Below are 20,275 nucleotides of genomic sequence, written 5' to 3'. Positions count from 1 at the left end.
TTCAGTAACTATGTGACTGAGGAGTGCAAATAAGCATATTGTTCCCAGGTCCAGTTTGCAGAAGATTTGTGGATGTTTGTGTTGTTTTTGAGTCTTTTGGTGAGTATTGTAAGGTGTTTGTAAAAGTGTTTGTGTATATCAGTCCTTTGGTGATAGTGAGTTGAGGGCTCAGACTGCTTGAGGGTAAAAGCTCTTACAGTGTGTAGTCGTTACATTTTTGATGCTGCAAAACCGTCTGTCAGATGGAAGGAGGGAGAACAGTTCATGTGAGGGGTGGAAAGTTTCCTTCACTATGCTGTTCGCACGTCGGATGATGTGTCTGTCGTAGAGTTGGGAGATGGGTGGGAGAGGCCTCCAATGATCCTCTCTGCTGTCCTCACTATCTGCTGCAGAGACTTCTTTTCAGCAAAGGTGCAGTTCCCGTACCAGATAGTGATGTAGCAGCAGAGGACGCGCTCAATGCTTGCCTGGTAAAATGAGCATGGCAGGAGGGAGACTGGCCTTCTTCAGTTTTCTAAGAAAGTGAAGACGTCGTTGGGCTTTGTTCATGATGGTGGTGGTGTTCAGGTTCCAGGAGAGGTCATCTGATATTTGCACACCCAGGAACTTCACACTGTTGACCATCTCAACAGCAGATCCGTTGATGTGCAGTGGGGTGTGGGTCGTTGAGCTCTACCTGAAGTTAACAACCATTTCCTTGAGAGTTTGCTTGCTAAACATGATTGCGCCTGTGTGTTTGGCACGCCGTCTACTGCTCTCTCTTATCTGTCTCATTTTATTGTTTTTAGCCAATCACCAGCACACAGCTTTGAAACCTCACCTGAGTTTTAGCTCTCAGTGGTTAAACACTGGACTTAATTCATTCAGGTTCTGTCTGTCGGGTCACGTTTAGTTCGCTGTTTTATTTACAACTGAGCAAATCGGGTTGGCTCAGATTAAAGTTACGTAACTGCATAGTTTTACTGAAGTTTAATGTCTCACTGGTACATGAACCAAGACTGAACCATTCACTTTTCTTTATTATCTGGTGTGATTTGGATTTTTAAACAGTGAATTTTGAGATTAAACTGACTTTTAATGTTTTTTTATACAAAGAGAAAAGAGAAGGTGTATTATCACCGAGAGGAGCAGAGCTTGCAACAGCATGTTCATCATAACGACTGCAACCTGTACAGAAATATTACATCATCTGTTTTTTCATAGTTATTCAGCTGTATTATAAGGATCAGCTATCTGTTAGAATTTTCCTAGTTTACTAACAACGTAACAAATATATTCAAATAAACACATTTCTTATTTTGGAACTAATCTTTCAAGAAGTGAAAACAGTCTGTCCATCCTCTCCCTGCTCTCCTGCGCTCTCCTCTCCTCAGCATCTCTTTGCTGAGTTTCTTCCTGTTAAAAGGGAGTTTTTCTGGATGAAGCTTGCAGCCATATGTTGTATTTGAGTTTTATAAATTTTCTAGCTCAACACATGGCAAAATGTGAAAAAGTCAGAGGTGTGTTTAAAACATACTGAAAATAAGGAGGGAAATTCAAGTCCAGAAACAAAAACTAAAAGATTAATTGTTGTGTTGTGCTGCCCTCTAACAACAAAGTCTGAAACAACCTTCATGGAAAAACCAGGAAGGTTGTTTAAACCTCTGATGCCATAAACACATTAACCTACGGCTTTGCTATTGTTTAAGCAGTGAGGTATCCAGGTGACTGTGTGCTCCAAAGAACAGCTTCAACCTGTTCACCCTGATCTGTGGAAGCCTTTGAGTGTTCAGGTCTGAAAAGACAAAACTGCTTGCACCTGTTTCAGATTTTCTGTTAAATCACATGACCCAGAGTCTCACCTAATCCTCCACCCTCCTCACTGATTCATGTCTGTTTCTCTGAGGAAAGAAAAATCAGCTATTGCAGACTAAAAACATCCTGTTCATATGTGCAAATGTACATTTGCTGTACAGGTGGCTGTGGCTCGTGAGGAACAGGAAGTCATGGTTTGTTCCCCGGTTGCTCTACTCTGTGTTTTAGTGTCCTTGGGTGAAATGCTGAAACCCAAGTTCCCCCCAGTGCACCTACTGGAGGATGAGTGTGTGAATTTTAGGTTAAAACACTCAGAAATATAGAACTGTATGAATGGATTAATAAACCAATCAGTTTCTTTGTAAGAAAATTTAAAAGCAACAGGTTGACCAAAGTGCTGTACAAAGTAAAAAAGTAAAACAAACACAGAAAAAACAAAACAATTAAAAGCTAGGGAGTAAAGTCGTGTTTTCAGACGGGATTTAAAAATGTTCAGTGTTGGAGAGATCTTAATTCGAAGAGGCAAACTGTTCCAAAGTTTAGGCGCAGCAATCACAAAGTCCCGGTCTCCTCTGTGTTTCAATCTGCTTCTAGGAACATTCAGAAGCAACTGATCAGCTGACCTAAGAGTTCTGTTTGGAGTATTTTTAGTTAACAGATCAGAGAGGCACGAGGAGCTAATCCATTTAGAGACTTAAAAACAAGCAATAAAATCTTAAAATCAGTTCTAGAACCTACTGGAAGCCAGTGTGAACGAGCCAAGACTGGGAAATTATGGTCACGTTTACGTGTGCCTGTCAAGAGTCGGGCTGCAGCATTCTGAACAAGCTGAAGACGAGAGAGCAGAGCCTGGCTGAATGAGGCGTGCAGTGATAAATTGCTTTGCGTGTTTAAGTAAAGGGTTAGAGTTCTTTATTCTGAATATAATCATACAAAACAATAAAACCACATTAATTATTCATCCATAATGCAAACACACATGCAGCCTCATAACCTTCTTTCATTGCAGCTGAGTGATGCTGTGGACGCATGAATACATCAGTAATAAAAAAAAGATTATAGTCAGTCGGTACAGTATGTTTACTTGCATCACAGAACTATGGAGCCCATTACAACACTGGTTCATCCCTTGTGCCTTCACAGGTCTGGTTACAGTTTAAATTTTTTTCTTTGATTTGGCTTCATTAATTACTTTAATAATTACTTGTTTAACACTGTTAAACTATTCTGTATAGAGTCTTTAAGGGTCCACGAGATTTCACTAATACCCAGTGACTGATTTTGTAAATAACACATATGCACCATGTATACTTAACACATCACATATTTTTCGTTACTCTGTTTCTGCACGCAGGTTCTTAAATTCTTGATGTTGCTTGGACACAATAGCCTAAGATCGTTTATCAGCAGGGGTTAAAGTGAGATTTGGTAGGTGGAGGAACCCTAAGATCAGGTGTAGCCATGCAGCGTAGGAACAAGAATCACTTAGAAATGCAGCAGGAGAAACAGAGAGGACAAGTTTAAGGCAAATGTTAAAGAATTACTTTCATAAATGAAGAGTTAAAATATAACTCGTGGATCATCAGTGCTCAAATTCATGAATATGAATGAACTCTGATCATTTTTGTTTGTAACTGCTGTGTCTGACTCAGAGCTGCATCACTGAGCGACAAAAAGTTCAGGCTCATGAATGTTATTTATGAACAAACATGAATATAAAATCAGATCAGATCAGTGCTGGTGGGGAAAATGAAATTCTCACAGATTTAATCACACAGTCGTCCTGTTTTCAGGGCTTTGGGTTTTTGATTCGTGTTCATCTTTCTTGTTTTTATGATGACAGTGTTGTGATACTATTCTGTTCTTGGCTTTTGTGTTCAGTCATTATTAGAGACAAATTGTTGAAAAGAGCTACTTTTTACTGTCTTGAACTGTTTTACTTTTTCTTGAGTTTAGCTTATACCGAGTGAAAAAACAGATTTACCAACATACAGAAATAAAATGACCTTTGACCCTTAGTTGTACCGCTAAATCCTCTACTTCAAACACTTTATTCAATCGTGCAGAAAAAACAAAGAACAAAAAATTTAATTTAAATATAAACTATTTGACCTGTATAATTATCATCTGTTTTCAGTATGGCTTCATGTCACATCTGAAGATCTGTGGGGATCCTGTGTCCTTTTCCCCTTTCCCAAAAGTTAATGACAAACAGTCTTTAGGTTCTCATACAATTCCTTCTTTTCTCCTCTCAGTGTTTTCTGTACTTCTTCAATCGTGTCTTCATCTGCCAGCCGATGAAGGAGAGGTCCACAGTAAAGCCTGACAAAGCAGAAAATCTCAGTTAAAGTTGATGAAGTGTGTTAAACATCTGTGGAGCGCATCATTGGTCTGGTGTTTACCGGGCACACTGAGGTTCTGGTAGAGGGGAACACAGCAGCTGGTTCAGGTGGAGGCTCTGCCTCATGCAGCACTGCCATTGGCTGAAAGCATGAGCCACACAAGGCTGCCATTTCCTCCTGATAGCTGCATCCTTTAAAGCTTTCACCTTCCTCTCAAACTCGTCCTCTAAAGACAAGATAAGACAAAGTTTCAGTGACACAGAACCAGAGACCAGCAGCAGTTTGTCTTCTTGTTCAGGCTGATGTGGAAGCATCAGTGCTGCTGCTGTCACACAAACTCTGACTACAGGAAGTCTGACTACAGTCCATCTGCTGACTGCTTTCAGAGAGACTAACCTGCTGACAGCTGACTGTGAATAATAAACAGAATAATCAGATTTATGGAGCTGAAACTGTAGAAATTTCATCAGAATGGCAGAGCTGTCACAGGTGTTCCTAATAAAGTGACATGTAGCTATGCATTTCATTGTAAATATCCATCATGGTATCAAGTAAGACTTACCTGGACCATGTTGGTCAAACACAAACCCCAGCAGGAGGGCGTGGAGGCAGTGGACAGTTTCAGGTTTTGGGTGGTGTTGTAGCCTCTTGAACCAGAAAACAGTCACACAGACTGGCAGCTTCAGCTGGTCGGGGATGTTTTCTAAGGCTGAAGTCTGAACCTGCAGAGCTTCTTCAAACACCCTGCGACGCAAACCCTCAGGAGCCTGCACAGAGGTACCACACAGACAAGATGCTCACATGTACCACAGAAACACGTCTATGACCTGTCAGAGGAATTAAACACATATTTCATGATTGACCTCAGTACCTTATGTAGACGCTGTAATTTCAGTTGTTTCTGTTCATCACTGCTGAGGAGTATGGATGGGACACGCTTGTCTTTGATCTCTTCTCTATCCCTGTCATATTCAGTGCACATCTGACCTCCAGTTAACAGTCCATAGAAGTACTGTCTGATGCGGTAAGCAGCTGTGTAACTACTGCGCTGTGAAAAGTCCTCCACAAGAGCAGGCAGCAGAATAGTCTTCTGATCTAAAACACTTATGACGAAAGTGGTGAGTTCTCCACTCTCAACTTTTTTACTCACCCATGTCGGCAACTCAAGACATTTTTTTTCTGGTTCAACATATTTTTGAATGGCGAGTTTGAATGTTTGGTTTTCTTTTTTACCAACATGATTTAAAGCTTCACTCAGAGCACGTTCTCTCTTCTGTGAGTCGTTCAAACCGTCCAGATTCACTTTACTTAAAAATCTGAGCATACCATCCAGTCTTTTAATGCTGTACTCACCAGGTGAAGATGATTCATTTGCAAAGGTACCATTGTCTTTTAATCTTGAATAATCATTTCCTGCTATTGAAGCAAAGACTGGCATGAGAGCAGGGTCCAATTTAAAATGCTCACAAAACTTTGAACGTGTGTAGAGCTTAGCAGGAATTTTGCCATCCTCTTTGCTTTTCCACTCAAAGTTGTCGAGATGAAGGAAACCTTTGCACAAATCAAAGATGTAAAAATCCTTATCAATGGACAGCACAGCACATTGTTTCTGATTTGCAGCAGAAACAATTACAGGGTCAGCTTCTCCTAAACACTGTTCAAACATGATGTCTTTTTCCTTTAAGATTTCTATGAAGACATCTTTTACCAGAGGTGGTAAGACGTTACATCCTTTTGGTGCAGCGTCAGGCTCAGTCTCTGCTACTGTCTTTGCTTTTTCCAGTTTATGTTTTAGACGAGACACAAGATGTTCACGCTTCTCAGGCCCTGAGCCTCCATCCAGGAAGACGTACGGAGTGACTTCACAGTCCTGCAGAGTCTTAAAGAAGTTACAGACCTCATCTTTGAATCCAGGATAATCTCCTCCACAGCGCTGGTCCAGCTTTGGATCAGACGTATAATACAAAGAGTAGTACAGAGCTGCACCATCAATGATGAGACCTGTTTTTTCTATGTTAACCTCTTCAGAGACACAAAAATCATCTATAATTTTCTTTAAGGTTGAAACCTCCATGATTCCTTAAAGTGTTGTGAAGGTGAGTGGTGGTTATTGTGCTAATGCCTCTGTGTCTGCAGATATTTACACACCTCCTAGAACATCGTACAGGTACACACCCACACTGACAGAACCAGTCACACCTGTTCTGACTAATCTAGCATACCTATGTTACTCTTTGGTTTCATTTCTTTCATCTTCATGTTGTGGTCTTCTGTTTTATTTCATTTGATTTGATTTGATTTCAAGTAAACTCAGGTGCCCTGGCTTTTTGTGAAACAATTAATTGGTTCTCGACCCGTCAGAGCATTCACCCATTCTTTTAAATGACAGAGTAAAAACGGTGTTAGTGATAAGTTAGACAGAATCATTACCTCAGACTGTCTTCTGATTATTGAGAGAAATAGAAGTGGAGATACTTCTGTTACAAATGCAATATTAATATAATATCAATAGATAATAATACAAATTTTATTTCAATGAATGTAATCACTCACATCTTTTATGTAGAACATAAGCAAAGAAAAACATTGTACAGCTGTGGTCAGAAGATCTTAATGATAACCCCGAACCACTAAGGCTGCAAACAAGTCGACAGCTGAGCTACTAAGTTATACATGAAACAAAACTATTTTTTTAAAGAAAGATAGCGATGTAGAAATACACACGACTGTGTTTTCAGATAAAAGTAACAGTCACACAGTGAAAAGCAGAAATAGATGAGGAACAAACGGTGCTAAAAGAGAAAGTTATCATATTCATGAAGCTAAACTTAATAAATTGTGCGTTTTTGATCAGTATTTACTCAGGTTTGGATTTACGCATTTGTAATATAGTCTTACATGTGTTTATATTGATTATTTGTGTGTGGATTGAAGCACGCATTTCCTGAAAAGTTACACACAAATCATTGTACACATTTGTGAGTCTAATTTTAAGCTTTTGGATGATCCTTGAATGAATGTTTGGATGAAACACCCTCGCTTTCGCAGAGAATTCATTCCAACAGCATTTTGACTCTATAACTCCTCAATCACGATATCATGAGTCACAGGACATTCTGGACATTCACAGACATGCTTCATGCAAAATGCACCTTTTATTTGTATGGATGTGTGCAGGTATATGTATACGTATGTATATTTAGTGTACATATAGTATAGACATGTACATGTGTATGTGCATGTACATGTCTATACTTATTGATATTTACAGATATCTATTACTTACATAGTAATAGTAGTAGTAGAATAGTTAAATTCATGTCAATCTCTGCTACACTTCATGTAACCTACCTGTGACCATGAAACCACCAACACTGTGCAGCAGTCACACACAGTTCTTTACTTTGAATCCATCACAGTACAGCAAACTAACCTGTTTATCCTGCACTAACCTGCAGAGGATGTTCATGTAACCTTTAACACAGTTTACCTCAGTTCGTTTAGCAGCAGGTTTCACAATATGAAAAAGCACAAGGTCACATGTATGCAATGTGTGATTTAAAAACATGAGCACTTACATGTAAGCTTTAACACTTGGATGCACAACCTACCAATACCTACGCTCTTTCTTTTTGTGGGGTCAAAAATGACCCCAAATAAAATCTGTTTTTGCAATAAACTGGGTGTTATTCTTCAAAATCTTTAAAACAAAGAGTTGTAATATATTCATATTCCAGGTATTCCTCATAAAACACATTTGTGACATGAGGCCATTAGCATTTTTATATATTTTTTCATTAATTTTAAGAAATTGCAGTTTTTGTATCACTACCTAAGTCTTCACAAAAAATCAATGCTTTTTTGCAATAAACTAAAGACATTTCTCTCATTTTGGTTAAGTTGATATATCTTGTTCAAACAAAAGAGTAATTTCATTTTTGACATGTACATTTTTTTATTTTCATTCACATTTGAGCACTTAGCAATCAATCAATCAGGCGTCAAAACATGTTTGTGTTCAGAACTACAAATTAAATTTCTTTTATCAATTATTGTTTTTTTTAATGTCACAATTCCAACCCTCCTCCTTTATCCGGGCTTGGACCAAGAAAAAAAGTGACCCGAAATAGGCACTCTGGTGAAGTTACTTTGTGTGTGTGTTTGCATTTATAAGTAGTTTTAAATCTTGTGATCCACAAAACATCATAACAGTAAAAGAAGAAGTGACTGCATTACAGTCATTACGGGAGCAGCGGCTTCGCTCATGCACATTTCATTTGGAGGTGTGAACATCTTCTGCCCTGATAGCAGCTGGGGGAGGACTATCCTCCGCCTGTGAGCGCTTTGGCACGGGCAAGGTGCCCACGGCAGCACCCGTTGCTTGTTGAGAGTAAGAGTGATACACACTTTCACGTCAAAAAGTCGTCATAAATAAGTCTCCAATAACACCAGAAAACGTCGCCAGATTTGTCGCTAGTCGCTTTTTAGAAAAATAAGTCGCTATGGGGGTCTGAAAACTCACTAAATATAGCGACAAAGTCGCTAAGTTGGCAACACAGGTCCTGGATCATTTGTAGGGCAAGGTCCACAGGGATCCTAGCTGGCCTTCGAGCAGCCATGTTTAGATCAGAGGTTCCCAAAGTGTGGGGCACCTAGATAAACACAAAGCAGGAGATGAAACATCGGCAGATATGTTTCCAAACCAACTTCATTCCAAGCCAAAGACTAGAAAATATGATGAAGCTTGATTGAACTGCTCCAGTAGGAGTAACTTTTTAAGTTATTTTACTTTTCCTTTCTTGTTATTTTTCCTTGCTTTTGTTTAAATACATGGTACCTGCACAATCGTTTTGTGTTGTGTTTATTTATTGATTATTGAACATCAGCTCCAGTAGCCCTTCTTAAGTCTAACGATCGAGTCAACTGATAATCGCACAATATCTAGCTTAATACCTGGTTTCTATGAATTCATTAGCACTTCATCAGTGCTACATGAGGTTATAGTCTGAGAAGCAGTGCCAAGACAAAAGGTACTGATATTTATGCAAACAAAAAGAGAAAATAAAATGTCTTTATCTTAAATAATATTTGCTTTTTTCCTGCTAATGTGCCCGGTAAACTCTGTAACATTGTTCATGGTGTTACATGTGATTTCTGTGTCATAGATCTTTTACATGTTGGTTAAACTGCAATAAAAATGATGGGGCACATAAGGATGTTGAGTAATTTGAACTCAACAGTATAATGTGGACTCATAAAAAGATTAATCCTTGATGATATTAGTGAACAAAAAAACCTCCAAAATCATATTTTCAAATTTGTTGTCCATAACGCAGTTGAAAAATAACTAATTCGAATGATAATTTTAATTTTATTTTGTTTTTTATTCCAACATTTTATATCCCACTACGTTTTTCTGACCAATCCCAAAACAAAATAGAAAACATTCTTTTAAAACAATTTATTACTTAGACTGTAAATTTGTATTTACAAACTCATAAAGCATAAAACTCCTAACAACATGTCACCTGTACTTGATGAGGTACGGGCTAAAGCATGGAGATACAAATGACATGCAACACACACACACACAGCATTAACTTTGTACAACAGCAGCACAAGCTGAAGCACAATATGCAACACAAACTGTGCTCACCCAACATTATTGATCATCAATGACACGTTCTATTAAAAGGGTCCAGGTGATCAGGAAAATTGACAAAATGTGTCCCAGTCAGAAAAAGGAGATAGGGAGGCAAAAGGGTTAAATTAAAGAGTTTTATTTAAGTTTCTATTAATAACTCAACTAAAAGAGAAGGACAAGCCGCTATGACCAGTTAAAGAAACAAACAACTCAGACATTGGTCAGTAAACTGAAAAGTAAGTAAAAAGAAAAAAAAGAGTGTGGTCACCAAACACTCCTCGCCACAGAGCAGGAGTAAACAATCACCGAACATAGCTCTCCAGCTGCAACAACCAGAGCTCACCTTTCTCCTGCCTTAAATACCTTTAATTGCTGATGGGAGTCAGCTGTTCAAAAGCAAAAAGGTGGCACCTCAGGCAGGACATACGTAGGACACGCCCACACAGGCAACTTCAGGAGAAGGCCCTGCTAGGGCCGTAACAGAAACAAACACCCCTACAATCAAACACCAGTGAAACACACACACACACACACACACACACACACACAGGGACATTAGACAGAGCAAAACAATGTATTTATTTTTCATCACCTTTTATTTCCTGAACTAGCAAAACTGAGGCTGGTCCAAGTTTGTATTTGTTAAACTGAGCATAAGGGGGGGGGGATCTGATGAAAAGAAAATCACCGGAGAACAGCATGAAATCACAGAGATAACAGGATTAGGGGCTGTATGTCAGTATGAGCAAACAGAATGTAAGATGGCTGATTACAGACACCACCTGAGATTCAGCCTCAGATGCAGAAAAAACAGGATTACTCCTAAGCTGCAAATGAGCTCTGTTAAGGCCTTGAAGCAACAAAAATACTCCAGAAAGCACAGCACCAGTTGAACGGGTAAGACAAACACATTTTTACCATCAACATGCTAAAATTTAAAGAGGACCGGATCTGACAGAGACTACAGTTTTTCTGGATGAGAATACTCTCCAAAAGGTGTTTGATTTCACAAAAAACCTTGTCTATACCAAATGATTTGTCTGATAAATTCTTGAAAAGTTCCTCCTTTCCTCTCTCAGCTGCTCATTAAACACCTGACTGGCATCCATGTTCCTGTTTTCTTCAGTTTCCTGCTGCTCATAAACTATATTTGAGTTAGTGCAGTTCAATCACCTGACTGAAAAAAGTAAAACAAACCAAACTGACAGCTCTTTATTTCCCTGATTTTGTTCTTTTCTTCTTGCTGTATTAAATGTTGAGGCAGGATTGTGTTTTATTTCTGCATTACTTTAAGTTTTAAAAACGTCATCATGTTTATCCAAAAATAAAAGGAAGCCATTCATCTCTTAAACCTGCATCACTTCATTTCTCTGTGTTCTTAACGTCTACTGTAAAAATAATATATTTAGTAAACCACATTTAGCTGTTTTGACTCTTTGGTGTTATGGAGTCACAGCCTCTATGACAACAGACCCTAACTCTGCTTTCTTGTCCAAATTCTGTATAAATTCATCCAGACGTCTAGAAAGGAGAGCTGCACCATCCAAAGTGGGATGGATGCCATCTTCCTCAATAAGACCAGGGTTTTCCCAGAAGGTTTGCCAGTTATCTAAGAATTTCACGCTGTTTTCTGAACACCATTTAGACAGCCAGTGGTTCAATGACAGCATGCGGCTATAGATGACATCATTGGTCTCATAGGGGAGGGGACCAGAGAAAACTACAGTGTCTGACATTTTTTTGGCAAAGTTACAAACTGATGCAATGCTAATTTTAGTGACCTCGGATTGACTGAAAATGCTGTCATTACTGCCAACGTGAATTACAATCTTCCCATATCTATGTTCATTCTGAAACAGCAGTTTCAGATAAGCTTTAATGTCACCTGCTCTTGCTCCTGGAATGCAATTGATCACAGTTCCTGGAGTCTCTAGCTGCACATCTCTGAGTACAGCATCACCAATAAGCAGAGTTTTTTCCACAATGTGTGGATTGTCTGGATTGGTTTTGGAATCTTCATCTGAGTTCTCCTCTTCCTCAGGCTTCTGTACTTGTTCCTCACTTGAGGGCCCTTCCCCAGTAGTTTTTGGATAAGAAATCGTCTTTAAATATTCATATAATTCCTTCTTTTCTCCTCTCAGTGTTTTCTGTACTTCTTCAATCGTGTCTTCATCTGCCAGCCGATGAAGGAGAGGTCCACAGTAAAGCCTGACAAAGCAGAAAATCTCAGTTAAAGTTGATGAAGTGTGTTAAACATCTGTGGAGCGCATCATTGGTCTGGTGTTTACCGGGCACACTGAGGTTCTGGTAGAGGGGAACACAGCAGCTGGTTCAGGTGGAGGCTCTGCCTCATGCAGCACTGCCATTGGCTGAAAGCATGAGCCACACAAGGCTGCCATTTCCTCCTGATAGCTGCATCCTTTAAAGCTTTCATCTTCCTCTCAAACTCATCCTCTACAGACAAAATAAGACAAAGTTTCAGTGACACAGAACCAGAGACCAGCAGCAGTTTGTCTTCTTGTTCAGGCTGATGTGGAAGCATCAGTGCTGCTGCTGTCACACAAACTCTGACTACAGGAAGTCTGACTACAGGAAGTCTGATTACAGGAAGTCTGATTACAGTCTTAACCTGCTGTGACATGCAAGGGCATGAGTCATCTCTGTGGGCCCTCTTCCTTTCAGTGTAGCCAGTAGTGATTCATATTCTACATTTGTTAACAGTCCACGATGTCCATGTCTGCACAGTTTTCACATTGATTTCCCAACACTTTATAATCTACAAATATTTTTTGGTTAAATAAGTTTTATTTTGTGTATCTTGAAACATTGAAAACTCCGATTACACTTGTAACACTAAAGACAACTAACAACATTTCACCAGAAACATGTTTTTGCCACTGTCATCCTCTGTCATGCTCACAATCTTCTTCTAGCCTGGTCCCCTGTTAACCTGCTTAGAGCCTCAGACTGTTTTCGACCTGTTTGGTGTTGAAGGTCAACAGGGGTCAAAGCAGCTCATCAAGACACACCAGAATAACTGTAAATAATATAATTATCTTTGTAACTGAGAAAGTTTAAATACATTTTGAAACTTGTACTTAGAGTGTTGATACTGATAGATACAACTGTTTATAACTTAAGGTCTCCGCTATATGAGCTCACCTTGTTTCCCATCATTTGGAGAGGAGGCTGTCGATGCTGCTTCAACTTCTCTGTTAGCTTCTGAAATGAAGGAACATCTTTCACATGTGACACTTTTTCATTGTTTTCAGTGACAGCTGATAGCTAAACCAGATTTTATTTTAAATTGTATAACAGTTAACTTCCCTCATTTTGCTTTTCTTGATTTTCTTCTTTTCATTTTTAATACCTTTTATTTTGCTTCCATGGGGAAAGATATCCCTCATGGTGCACATTCGCAATTACTTAGATAGAATAAATAAGCAGTGACATCCAGTGTAGGGCGGACAACACAATTTTATAAGTGCCATCAGAAAGCCTCCATTATATTATTGTTTTTTTCTCAACCATTCTTCCATAAAAAACAATTGTAAGGTCACTGATGTTGGACGAGTAGGCCTTGCTCGTACTCTCAACTGTAAATCATCCCACAGTTGTTCTGTCAGGTTGAGGTCAGGACTCTGTGCAGGTCAGTCAAGTTTGTCCACATCAAACCTACTCATCCATGTCTTTATGGACCTACTTTGTGCAGTTATGTGCAGCGATGTTGGAACACGAAGGGGCTGTCCCAAACTGTTCCCACACAGTTGGCCAAAATGTATTGGTATGCTGAAGCATTAAGAGTTCCTTTCACTGGAACTAAGGGGATGGGACCAGCTCCTGAAAAACAATCCCACATCATAATCCCCTCTCCACCAAACTTTACTCTTGGCACATTGCAGTCAGACAAGTACTGTTGTCCTGACCACCATCAAGAACAGACTCATCAGTCGGATATCCAGACAGAGAAGTGTGGTTCATCACTTTAGATAACATGTCTCCACTGCTCTAGAGTCCAGTGGCAGCTTGCTTTACATCATTGCATCCCACTCTTTGCATTGTGGTTGGTGATGCAAAGCTTGGATACAGTTAGTCGCCATAGAAACCCTTTACACAAGACTCTCTACGCACTGTTCTTGAGCTAATCTGAATGCCACGCGAAGTGTGGAGGTCTGTAGTGACTGTCTGCACAAAGTTGGTGACCTCTGAGCACAATGGGTCTGCTTACTCTGTAATTTTACATGGCCTACTACTTTGTGAGTTGCTGTCATTCCCTATCGCTCCCACTTTGTTATACTGCCACTAACAGCTGACTATGGAATTTTAGACTACGTCCACATGTACACGGGTATTTTTTAAAATGCAGCCTTTTCTATGCGTTTGGGCCTTTCGTCCACACGTAAAAGGTGTTTTGGATCATTGAAAACTGAGATTTTTAAAAACTCCTGCCTGGGTGGAGATTTTTTAAAATTCTTTGCATTTACGTGTGAACGAGGAAAACTGAGATTTAGTCAACCAACGTCAAAGGTGTGCGCCTTTTTTGACTTCACGCTGTGCGCCACGTTATTGTTTACATGAGATAAATTTCTACAATAGCAGATATAGACAAAATAGTGTTGCAGTTTTTTCACGCTTATATACACACACGGAGTTACTTTCCCTCCATTTAGAAAGACTGAGGCGTCAGAGTGAACTTCTACTTCTGTGGCTTCTACATTCAACACATATGCTCTCACAACCCAAATCCCAACGCCAAAGTTGTCTGTTTCGGACGAAGACTGGGTCGAACCACCTCTTGATAGACAACTTTGAAAGCACGGAGGTACTTCCAGAAAAATGGCGAGAGAATTTTTGCATGTTGAGGACTTCACTTTTGGCTCTTTGTGAGCTACTTCGTCTGCACTTTGAAGCCCAAACAACCAAAATGAAGTTGCCTGTCAGTGTTGTAAAAAAAAAAGTTGCATGCACATTGCATTATTTAGCTGATGAAGTGAGGTTATGCAAGACTGCAAACGCTTTCGGACTATTAAGGCAAGTGGTGTTGAAAATTGTAAGACAAGTTTGTACTGCAATTACTGTTCACTTGGGCCCTGTGTTTATACAGTTACCAGCAAGTACAAAGTAGAGGAACTTGTAGCAGGGTTTTACTGAGCCTATGGAATTCCTCAGTGTATTGGTCCTGTGGATGGGACCCATGTGGAAATAAAGCAACCATCCATGAATTCTATGGACCATGTTAACAGGAAGGGTATGTTTTCTCTGAACATACAAGCCACCTGTGACTATAGGTATTAATTTATTGATGTTGCGTTGGCAAGGCAGTGTACACAAAACCCATATTTTTGCAAATTCTATGCTGAACACACATTTGAAAAATGGCATGAACTGTGGAACATAAAGAGGCAATTCCAGTTTTCCTTATTGAGGATCCAGCATACCCATGGCTTCCTTACCTAAAGAAAGAATACGCAACCGTGGGAAGCACTGCTCACGAACACTATTTTGGACTATGCTTATGTCGAGCTCATTGAATTTGTTTTTACAGACTGAAAGCATGGTTTAGAGCATTGCAAAGGCCCTGGCAAGTCTCCCAGTTCGTGTTTTCGTGTGTTTTTGCTGTTTTATATTCTAGCGTGATATTGAGGAATAATTCCACCTCACTGTCTCTCCACACATAGGACTCCTTTCTGCTTTTATGTGCCATCTTTGTTTGTGCTTAACTGGCCAACATGGTTAGGATTATTTTGCCACCTTTTTTTTTTTTTTTTTAAGCATGTTCTTGACAGCATTTGATTTGTTTTTTGCCTTTACATGTGGACAGAGATATTTTTTCAAAACTGCACGTGTGGTCCGTTTTTTTTTTTTAACGAAAACTGAAATTCTCTGTTTACAAAAGTACCTGTGTACATGTGGACATAGCCTTGGTAGGCAGGAAATTTCATGACTGTACTTGTTACACAGGTTGCGTGGTACCATACTGGAATTCACTGAGCTCCTGAGAGCGAAGCATTCTTTTACTCATGTTTGTAGGAGCAGTCTGCATTCCTAGGAGCTTGAGTTCATACACCCTAGACCACGAGAGTCATTGGAACACCTAAACTCAATGATTTGGATGGGTGAGTGACTACTTTTAGTACAGGGTGTGCCATTTATATGGATACGTCGTAATAAAATGGGAATGGTTGGTGATATTAAAGTCCTGTTTGTGGCACATTAGTATATGTGAGGGGGCAAACTCCTCAAGATGGGTGATGACCAGGGTGGCCATTTAGAAGTCGGCCATCTTGGATACAACTTTTGTTTTTTCAATAGGAAGAGGGCCATGTGACACATCAAACTTATTGGTAATGTCACAAGAAAAACAATGGTGTGCTTGGTTTCAACGTAACTTTATTCTTTCATGAATTATTTACAAGTTTCTCTTTGTTCACAGCCATTGACATGTCGACGAGATTAACACGTGAGGAGCGGATCGAAATTGTGTTGATATCTGGTGAACGCAGTAACTGGGTCATTGCAGCAGATTTCAATGCAAGACACCCTACGAGACCACCCATCTCCCATGCTACAGTTAGCAAACTGCTTGCTAAGTTTCGTGAAACTGGTTCAGTGTTGGATTTGCCAAAATGTGGACACAAGAAAACTGTCACTAATGAAGAAACATCAGTGGATGTCCTAGCTTCATTCAGCAAGAGCCCAAAGCGTTGCACTCGCCGCATGTCACTGGAGAGTGCCATTAGTCAAACATTCCTTCGGCGGATATTAGCTACTCACAAATGGCACCCTTACAAACTCCAGCTACTGCAGCATCTCAATGAGGATGACCCAGATCGGCGCACAGAATTTGCAGAATGGGCAAAACAAAAATTGGAACAGGACCCTCAGTTCACGCAGAAGATTTTGTTCAGTGATGAGGCAAACTTTTATGTGAATGGTGAAGTTAACAAACAAAACCACCGCTATTGGTCTGACACTAACCCACATTGGATGGATCCCTCCAAGACTGTTGGAACAACAAAAGTGATGGTTTGGTGAGGTATATGGGGTACAACGATAGTGGGTCCATTCTTCATCAATGGAAACCTCAAGGCCACTGGATATTTGAAATTGCTACATGATGATGTGTTTCCCTCTTTGTGCACTGAAGCTGGCATGTTCCCTGAGTTTTTCCAGCAAGATGGTGCACCACCACATTACGGGTGCCAGGTCCGAGCATTCCTAGATGAACAGTTTCCTGGAAAGTTGATTGGTCGTCGTGGGCCAGTTGAATGGCCCCCAGGGTCTCCCGATCTGACCCCCTTAGACTTTTATCTTTGGGGTCATCTGAAGGCAATTGTCTATGGTGTGAAGATACGAGATGTGCAGCACCTGAAACTACGGATACTGGATGCCTGTGCTGGCATTTCTCCAGCGGTGTTGCTATCAGTGTGTGAAGAGTGGGAGAAGAGGGTTGCATTGACAATCCAACACAATGGGCAGCACATTGAACACATTTTATAAGTGGTCAGAAACTTGTAAATAACTCATGAAAGAATAAAGAAACCAAGCACACCATTGTTTTTCTTGTGACATTACCAATAAGTTTGATGTGTCACATGGCCCTCTTCCTATTGCAAAAACAAAAGTTGTATCCAAGATGGCCGACTTCTAAATGGCCACCATGGTCACCACCCATCTTGAGGAGTTTGCCCCCTCACATATACTAATGTGCCCCAAACAGGACTTTAATATCACCAACCATATATAAATGGCCATATAAATGGCCCACCCTGTAGTACAGTATATTTTCTATCCATTATCTGGGAAATATCTACCATGTTACCCAGTGAGACTTACCTGGACTGTCATGGTGATACATAAACCCCAGTAGGAGGGCGTGGAGGCAGTGGACAGTTTCAGGTTTTGGGTGGTGTTGTAGCCTCTTGAACCAGAAAACAGTCACACAGACTGGCAGCTTCAGCTGGTCGGGGATGTTTTCTAAGTCTAAAGTCTGAACCTGCAGAGCTTCTTCAAACACCCTGCGACGCAAACCCTCAGGAGCCTGCACAGAGGTACCACACAGACAAGATGCTCATGTGTATCACGGAAACACGTTTATGACCTGTCAGAGTAATTAAACACATATTTATTGATTAACCTCAGTACCTCATGCAGACGCTCTAGTTCCAGTTGTTTCTGTTCATCACTGCTGAGGAGTATGGATGGGACATGCTTGTCTTTGATCTCTTCTCTATCCCTGTCATATTCAGTGCACATCTGACCTCCAGTTAACAGTCCATAGAAGTACTGTCTGATGCAGTAAGCAGCTCTGTAACTGCTTGGCTGTGAAAAGTCCTCCACAAGAGCAGGCAGGATCATTGTCTTCTGATCCACAATATTTATGATGAAAGTAGTGAGTTCTCCACGCTCAATTTTTTGAAGAACCCATAAAGGGAGCTCAGACTCAGTCTTTGTTGGTTCAACATATTTTTGAATGGAGAGTTTGAAAGATCTGTCCTCGATCTCACGAACGTGATTTACAGCATTTTGCAGAGCGTGTTCTCTCTTCACTGAATCACTACAGCTGTCCAGCTTCAATTTGCTTAAAAATGTGAGCATACCATACAGTCGTTTGATGTCGTTTTGGCCAGGTGAAGATGATTCATTTGCAAATATTTCTTTACCTAATCTTGAACAATCATTTCCTGCTATTGAAGCAAAGACTGGCATGAGAGCAGGGTCCAATTTGAAATGCTCACAAAACTTTGAACGTGTGTAGAGCTTAGCAGGAATTTTTCCATCCTTCTTTCTTTTCCACTCAAAGTGTTTAAGATGAAGGAAACCTTTGTTCACATCATAGATGCAGAAATCTGTGTCAATGGACAGCACAGCACATTGTTTCTGATTTGCAGCAGAAAAAATCTCAGGGTCTGCCTCTCCTAAACACTGTTTAAACTCTATGCCTTTCTCCTTCAAGATTTCTATGAAGACATCTCTGACCAGAGGTGGTAAGACGTTAGACCTGTATCTTTTTCGTACAGTGCAGCCAAGCTCAGTCTCTGCTACTGTCTTTGCTTTTTCCAGTTTTTTTTTTAGATGAGACACAAGATGTTCACGCTTGTCAGATCCTAAGCCTCCATCCAGGAAGACGTACGGAGTGACTTCACAGTCCTGCAGAGTCTTAAAGAAGTTACAGACCTCATCTTTAAATCCAGGATAATCTCCCCCACAGCGCTGGTCCAGCTTCAGATTAGAGTAATAATACAAAAAATAGTACAGAGCTGCACCATCAATGATGAGACCTGCTTTTTCTATGTTAACCTCCTCACAGAGAGAAGGTATCTGATCTATCAAGTCCTCTAACTTTAAAATTCCCATTATTCCTTAAAGTGTGGTGAAGGTGAGCGGTGGTTATTGTGCTAATGCCTCTGTGTCTGCAGATATTTATACACCTACTAGAACATCGTACAGGTACACGCCCACACTGACAGATCCAGTCACACCTGCTCTGACTAATCTAGCATACCTATGTTACTCTTTTGGTTTCATTTCTTTCATCTTCATGTTGTGGCTTTCAGTTTTATTTCACTATGTGGAGCAAAATGAAATGTGTTTCATTAACTTTCCAGCTCTGTTAATATATCAAAGATACTTAGTTCTTTAAGATAAGAAAACGATACGATAAACCTTTATTAGTCCCAAACTAATAAAGGTTAAAAAAGGTTTTATTATCAACACATGTCCCAACTGGTGTTTAAAGAAATCAGTATTTAAATTCAGTAATGAACCATGTTGTGAAGAGGAGCTTTTCAAATTGAGAGCCACTGCTAAAGAAAGGCACGATTTTACCACCTCTCGGGTTGATCGCTGTAACACTGCCTATTCAGTCCATGTTCTCCTTTCTTTACTACAAACAGTCCAAACTCAGGTGCACTGGCTTTCTGTGAAACAATGAATTGATTGACTCATTAGAGCATTCACCCATACTTTTAAATAACAGAGTGAAAACAGTGTTTGTGATAAGCTAGAGAGAATCATTACCTCAGACTGTCATCGGATTATTGTGAGAAAACCTGATATTGTTGGAGACTATGTGAGGAGCAGGCATTGCACTGAAGTAAAACACATTTACAAAAGATTTCAACATTTCATATCTTGACTCATGATCTTTGAATAGCTGCAAATCACTGCAGTGTGTTTGTATTCACATTTTTAGGTTTCTAATCAGAGGTGAAACAACTAGAGTCATTTGTCACCTAAGTAGAAGTAGAGATACTTGTTACAAACGCCATATTAATATAATATTAATGCATAATAATAAAAAGTTTATTTCAATTAATGTAATCACCTTGAACATCTGTTATGTAGAAAGTAAGCAGAGGAAAACACTGTACAGATGTGGTCAGAAGATTACATACTCTAAAAGATTAAGAATAACCCAGGAACCACCAAGGCTGCAAAACCAACAGCTGAGTTAGTAAGTTACACATGAAAGCGGTAGAAAGAAGAACAAAGA

The 20,275-nt window shown here is 39.9% G+C and overlaps 2 protein-coding genes across 2 annotated transcripts; both read right to left on the bottom strand.

Annotated features, from left to right (window-relative positions):
- Positions 1-2,193: 2,193 nt before the first annotated feature.
- Positions 2,194-6,288, bottom strand: LOC146383318 (single-strand DNA endonuclease ASTE1-like). The gene is made up of 4 exons (XM_084934516.1): positions 5,008-6,288; positions 4,699-4,903; positions 4,197-4,362; positions 2,194-4,116 (listed from the first exon to the last, which is right to left on the bottom strand). The coding sequence occupies exons 1-4, from the start codon at positions 6,208-6,210 to the stop codon at positions 3,996-3,998; spliced, it is 1,695 nt and encodes a 564-aa protein (XP_084790642.1). The 5' UTR covers positions 6,211-6,288; the 3' UTR covers positions 2,194-3,995.
- A 3,186-nt stretch (positions 6,289-9,474) lies between these two features.
- On the bottom strand, positions 9,475-19,195 carry LOC146383317 (single-strand DNA endonuclease ASTE1-like). The gene is made up of 5 exons (XM_084934515.1): positions 17,926-19,195; positions 17,617-17,821; positions 12,943-13,002; positions 12,069-12,234; positions 9,475-11,988 (listed from the first exon to the last, which is right to left on the bottom strand). The coding sequence occupies exons 1-5, from the start codon at positions 19,135-19,137 to the stop codon at positions 11,223-11,225; spliced, it is 2,409 nt and encodes an 802-aa protein (XP_084790641.1). The 5' UTR covers positions 19,138-19,195; the 3' UTR covers positions 9,475-11,222.
- Positions 19,196-20,275: the final 1,080 nt, after the last annotated feature.

The sequence above is a fragment of the Perissodus microlepis genome, chromosome 7, assembly GCF_051167445.1.
Source record: "Perissodus microlepis isolate ML-2025 ecotype Zambia chromosome 7, ASM5116744v1, whole genome shotgun sequence".
Taxonomy (NCBI): Eukaryota; Metazoa; Chordata; class Actinopteri; order Cichliformes; family Cichlidae; genus Perissodus; species Perissodus microlepis.
The sequence above is the reverse complement of the archived record's forward strand: the minus strand, read 5'-3'. Positions and strand labels throughout refer to the sequence as shown.

Coding starts and splice junctions, on each gene's coding strand:
- LOC146383318 (XM_084934516.1), bottom strand. CDS start 6,210: ATGGAGGTTTCAACCTTAAAGAAAATTATAGATGATTTTTGTGTCTCT. Junction 4,904..5,007: donor AATTACAGCGTCTACATAAG/GTACTGAGGTCA, acceptor ACCTCTGTGCAG/GCTCCTGAGGGTTTGCGTCG. Junction 4,117..4,196: donor CCAGAACCTCAGTGTGCCCG/GTAAACACCAGA, acceptor CTGCTTTGTCAG/GCTTTACTGTGGACCTCTCC.
- LOC146383317 (XM_084934515.1), bottom strand. CDS start 19,137: ATGGGAATTTTAAAGTTAGAGGACTTGATAGATCAGATACCTTCTCTC. Junction 13,003..17,616: donor GTATCACCATGACAGTCCAG/GTAAGTCTCACT, acceptor CCTTCATTTCAG/AAGCTAACAGAGAAGTTGAA. Junction 11,989..12,068: donor CCAGAACCTCAGTGTGCCCG/GTAAACACCAGA, acceptor CTGCTTTGTCAG/GCTTTACTGTGGACCTCTCC.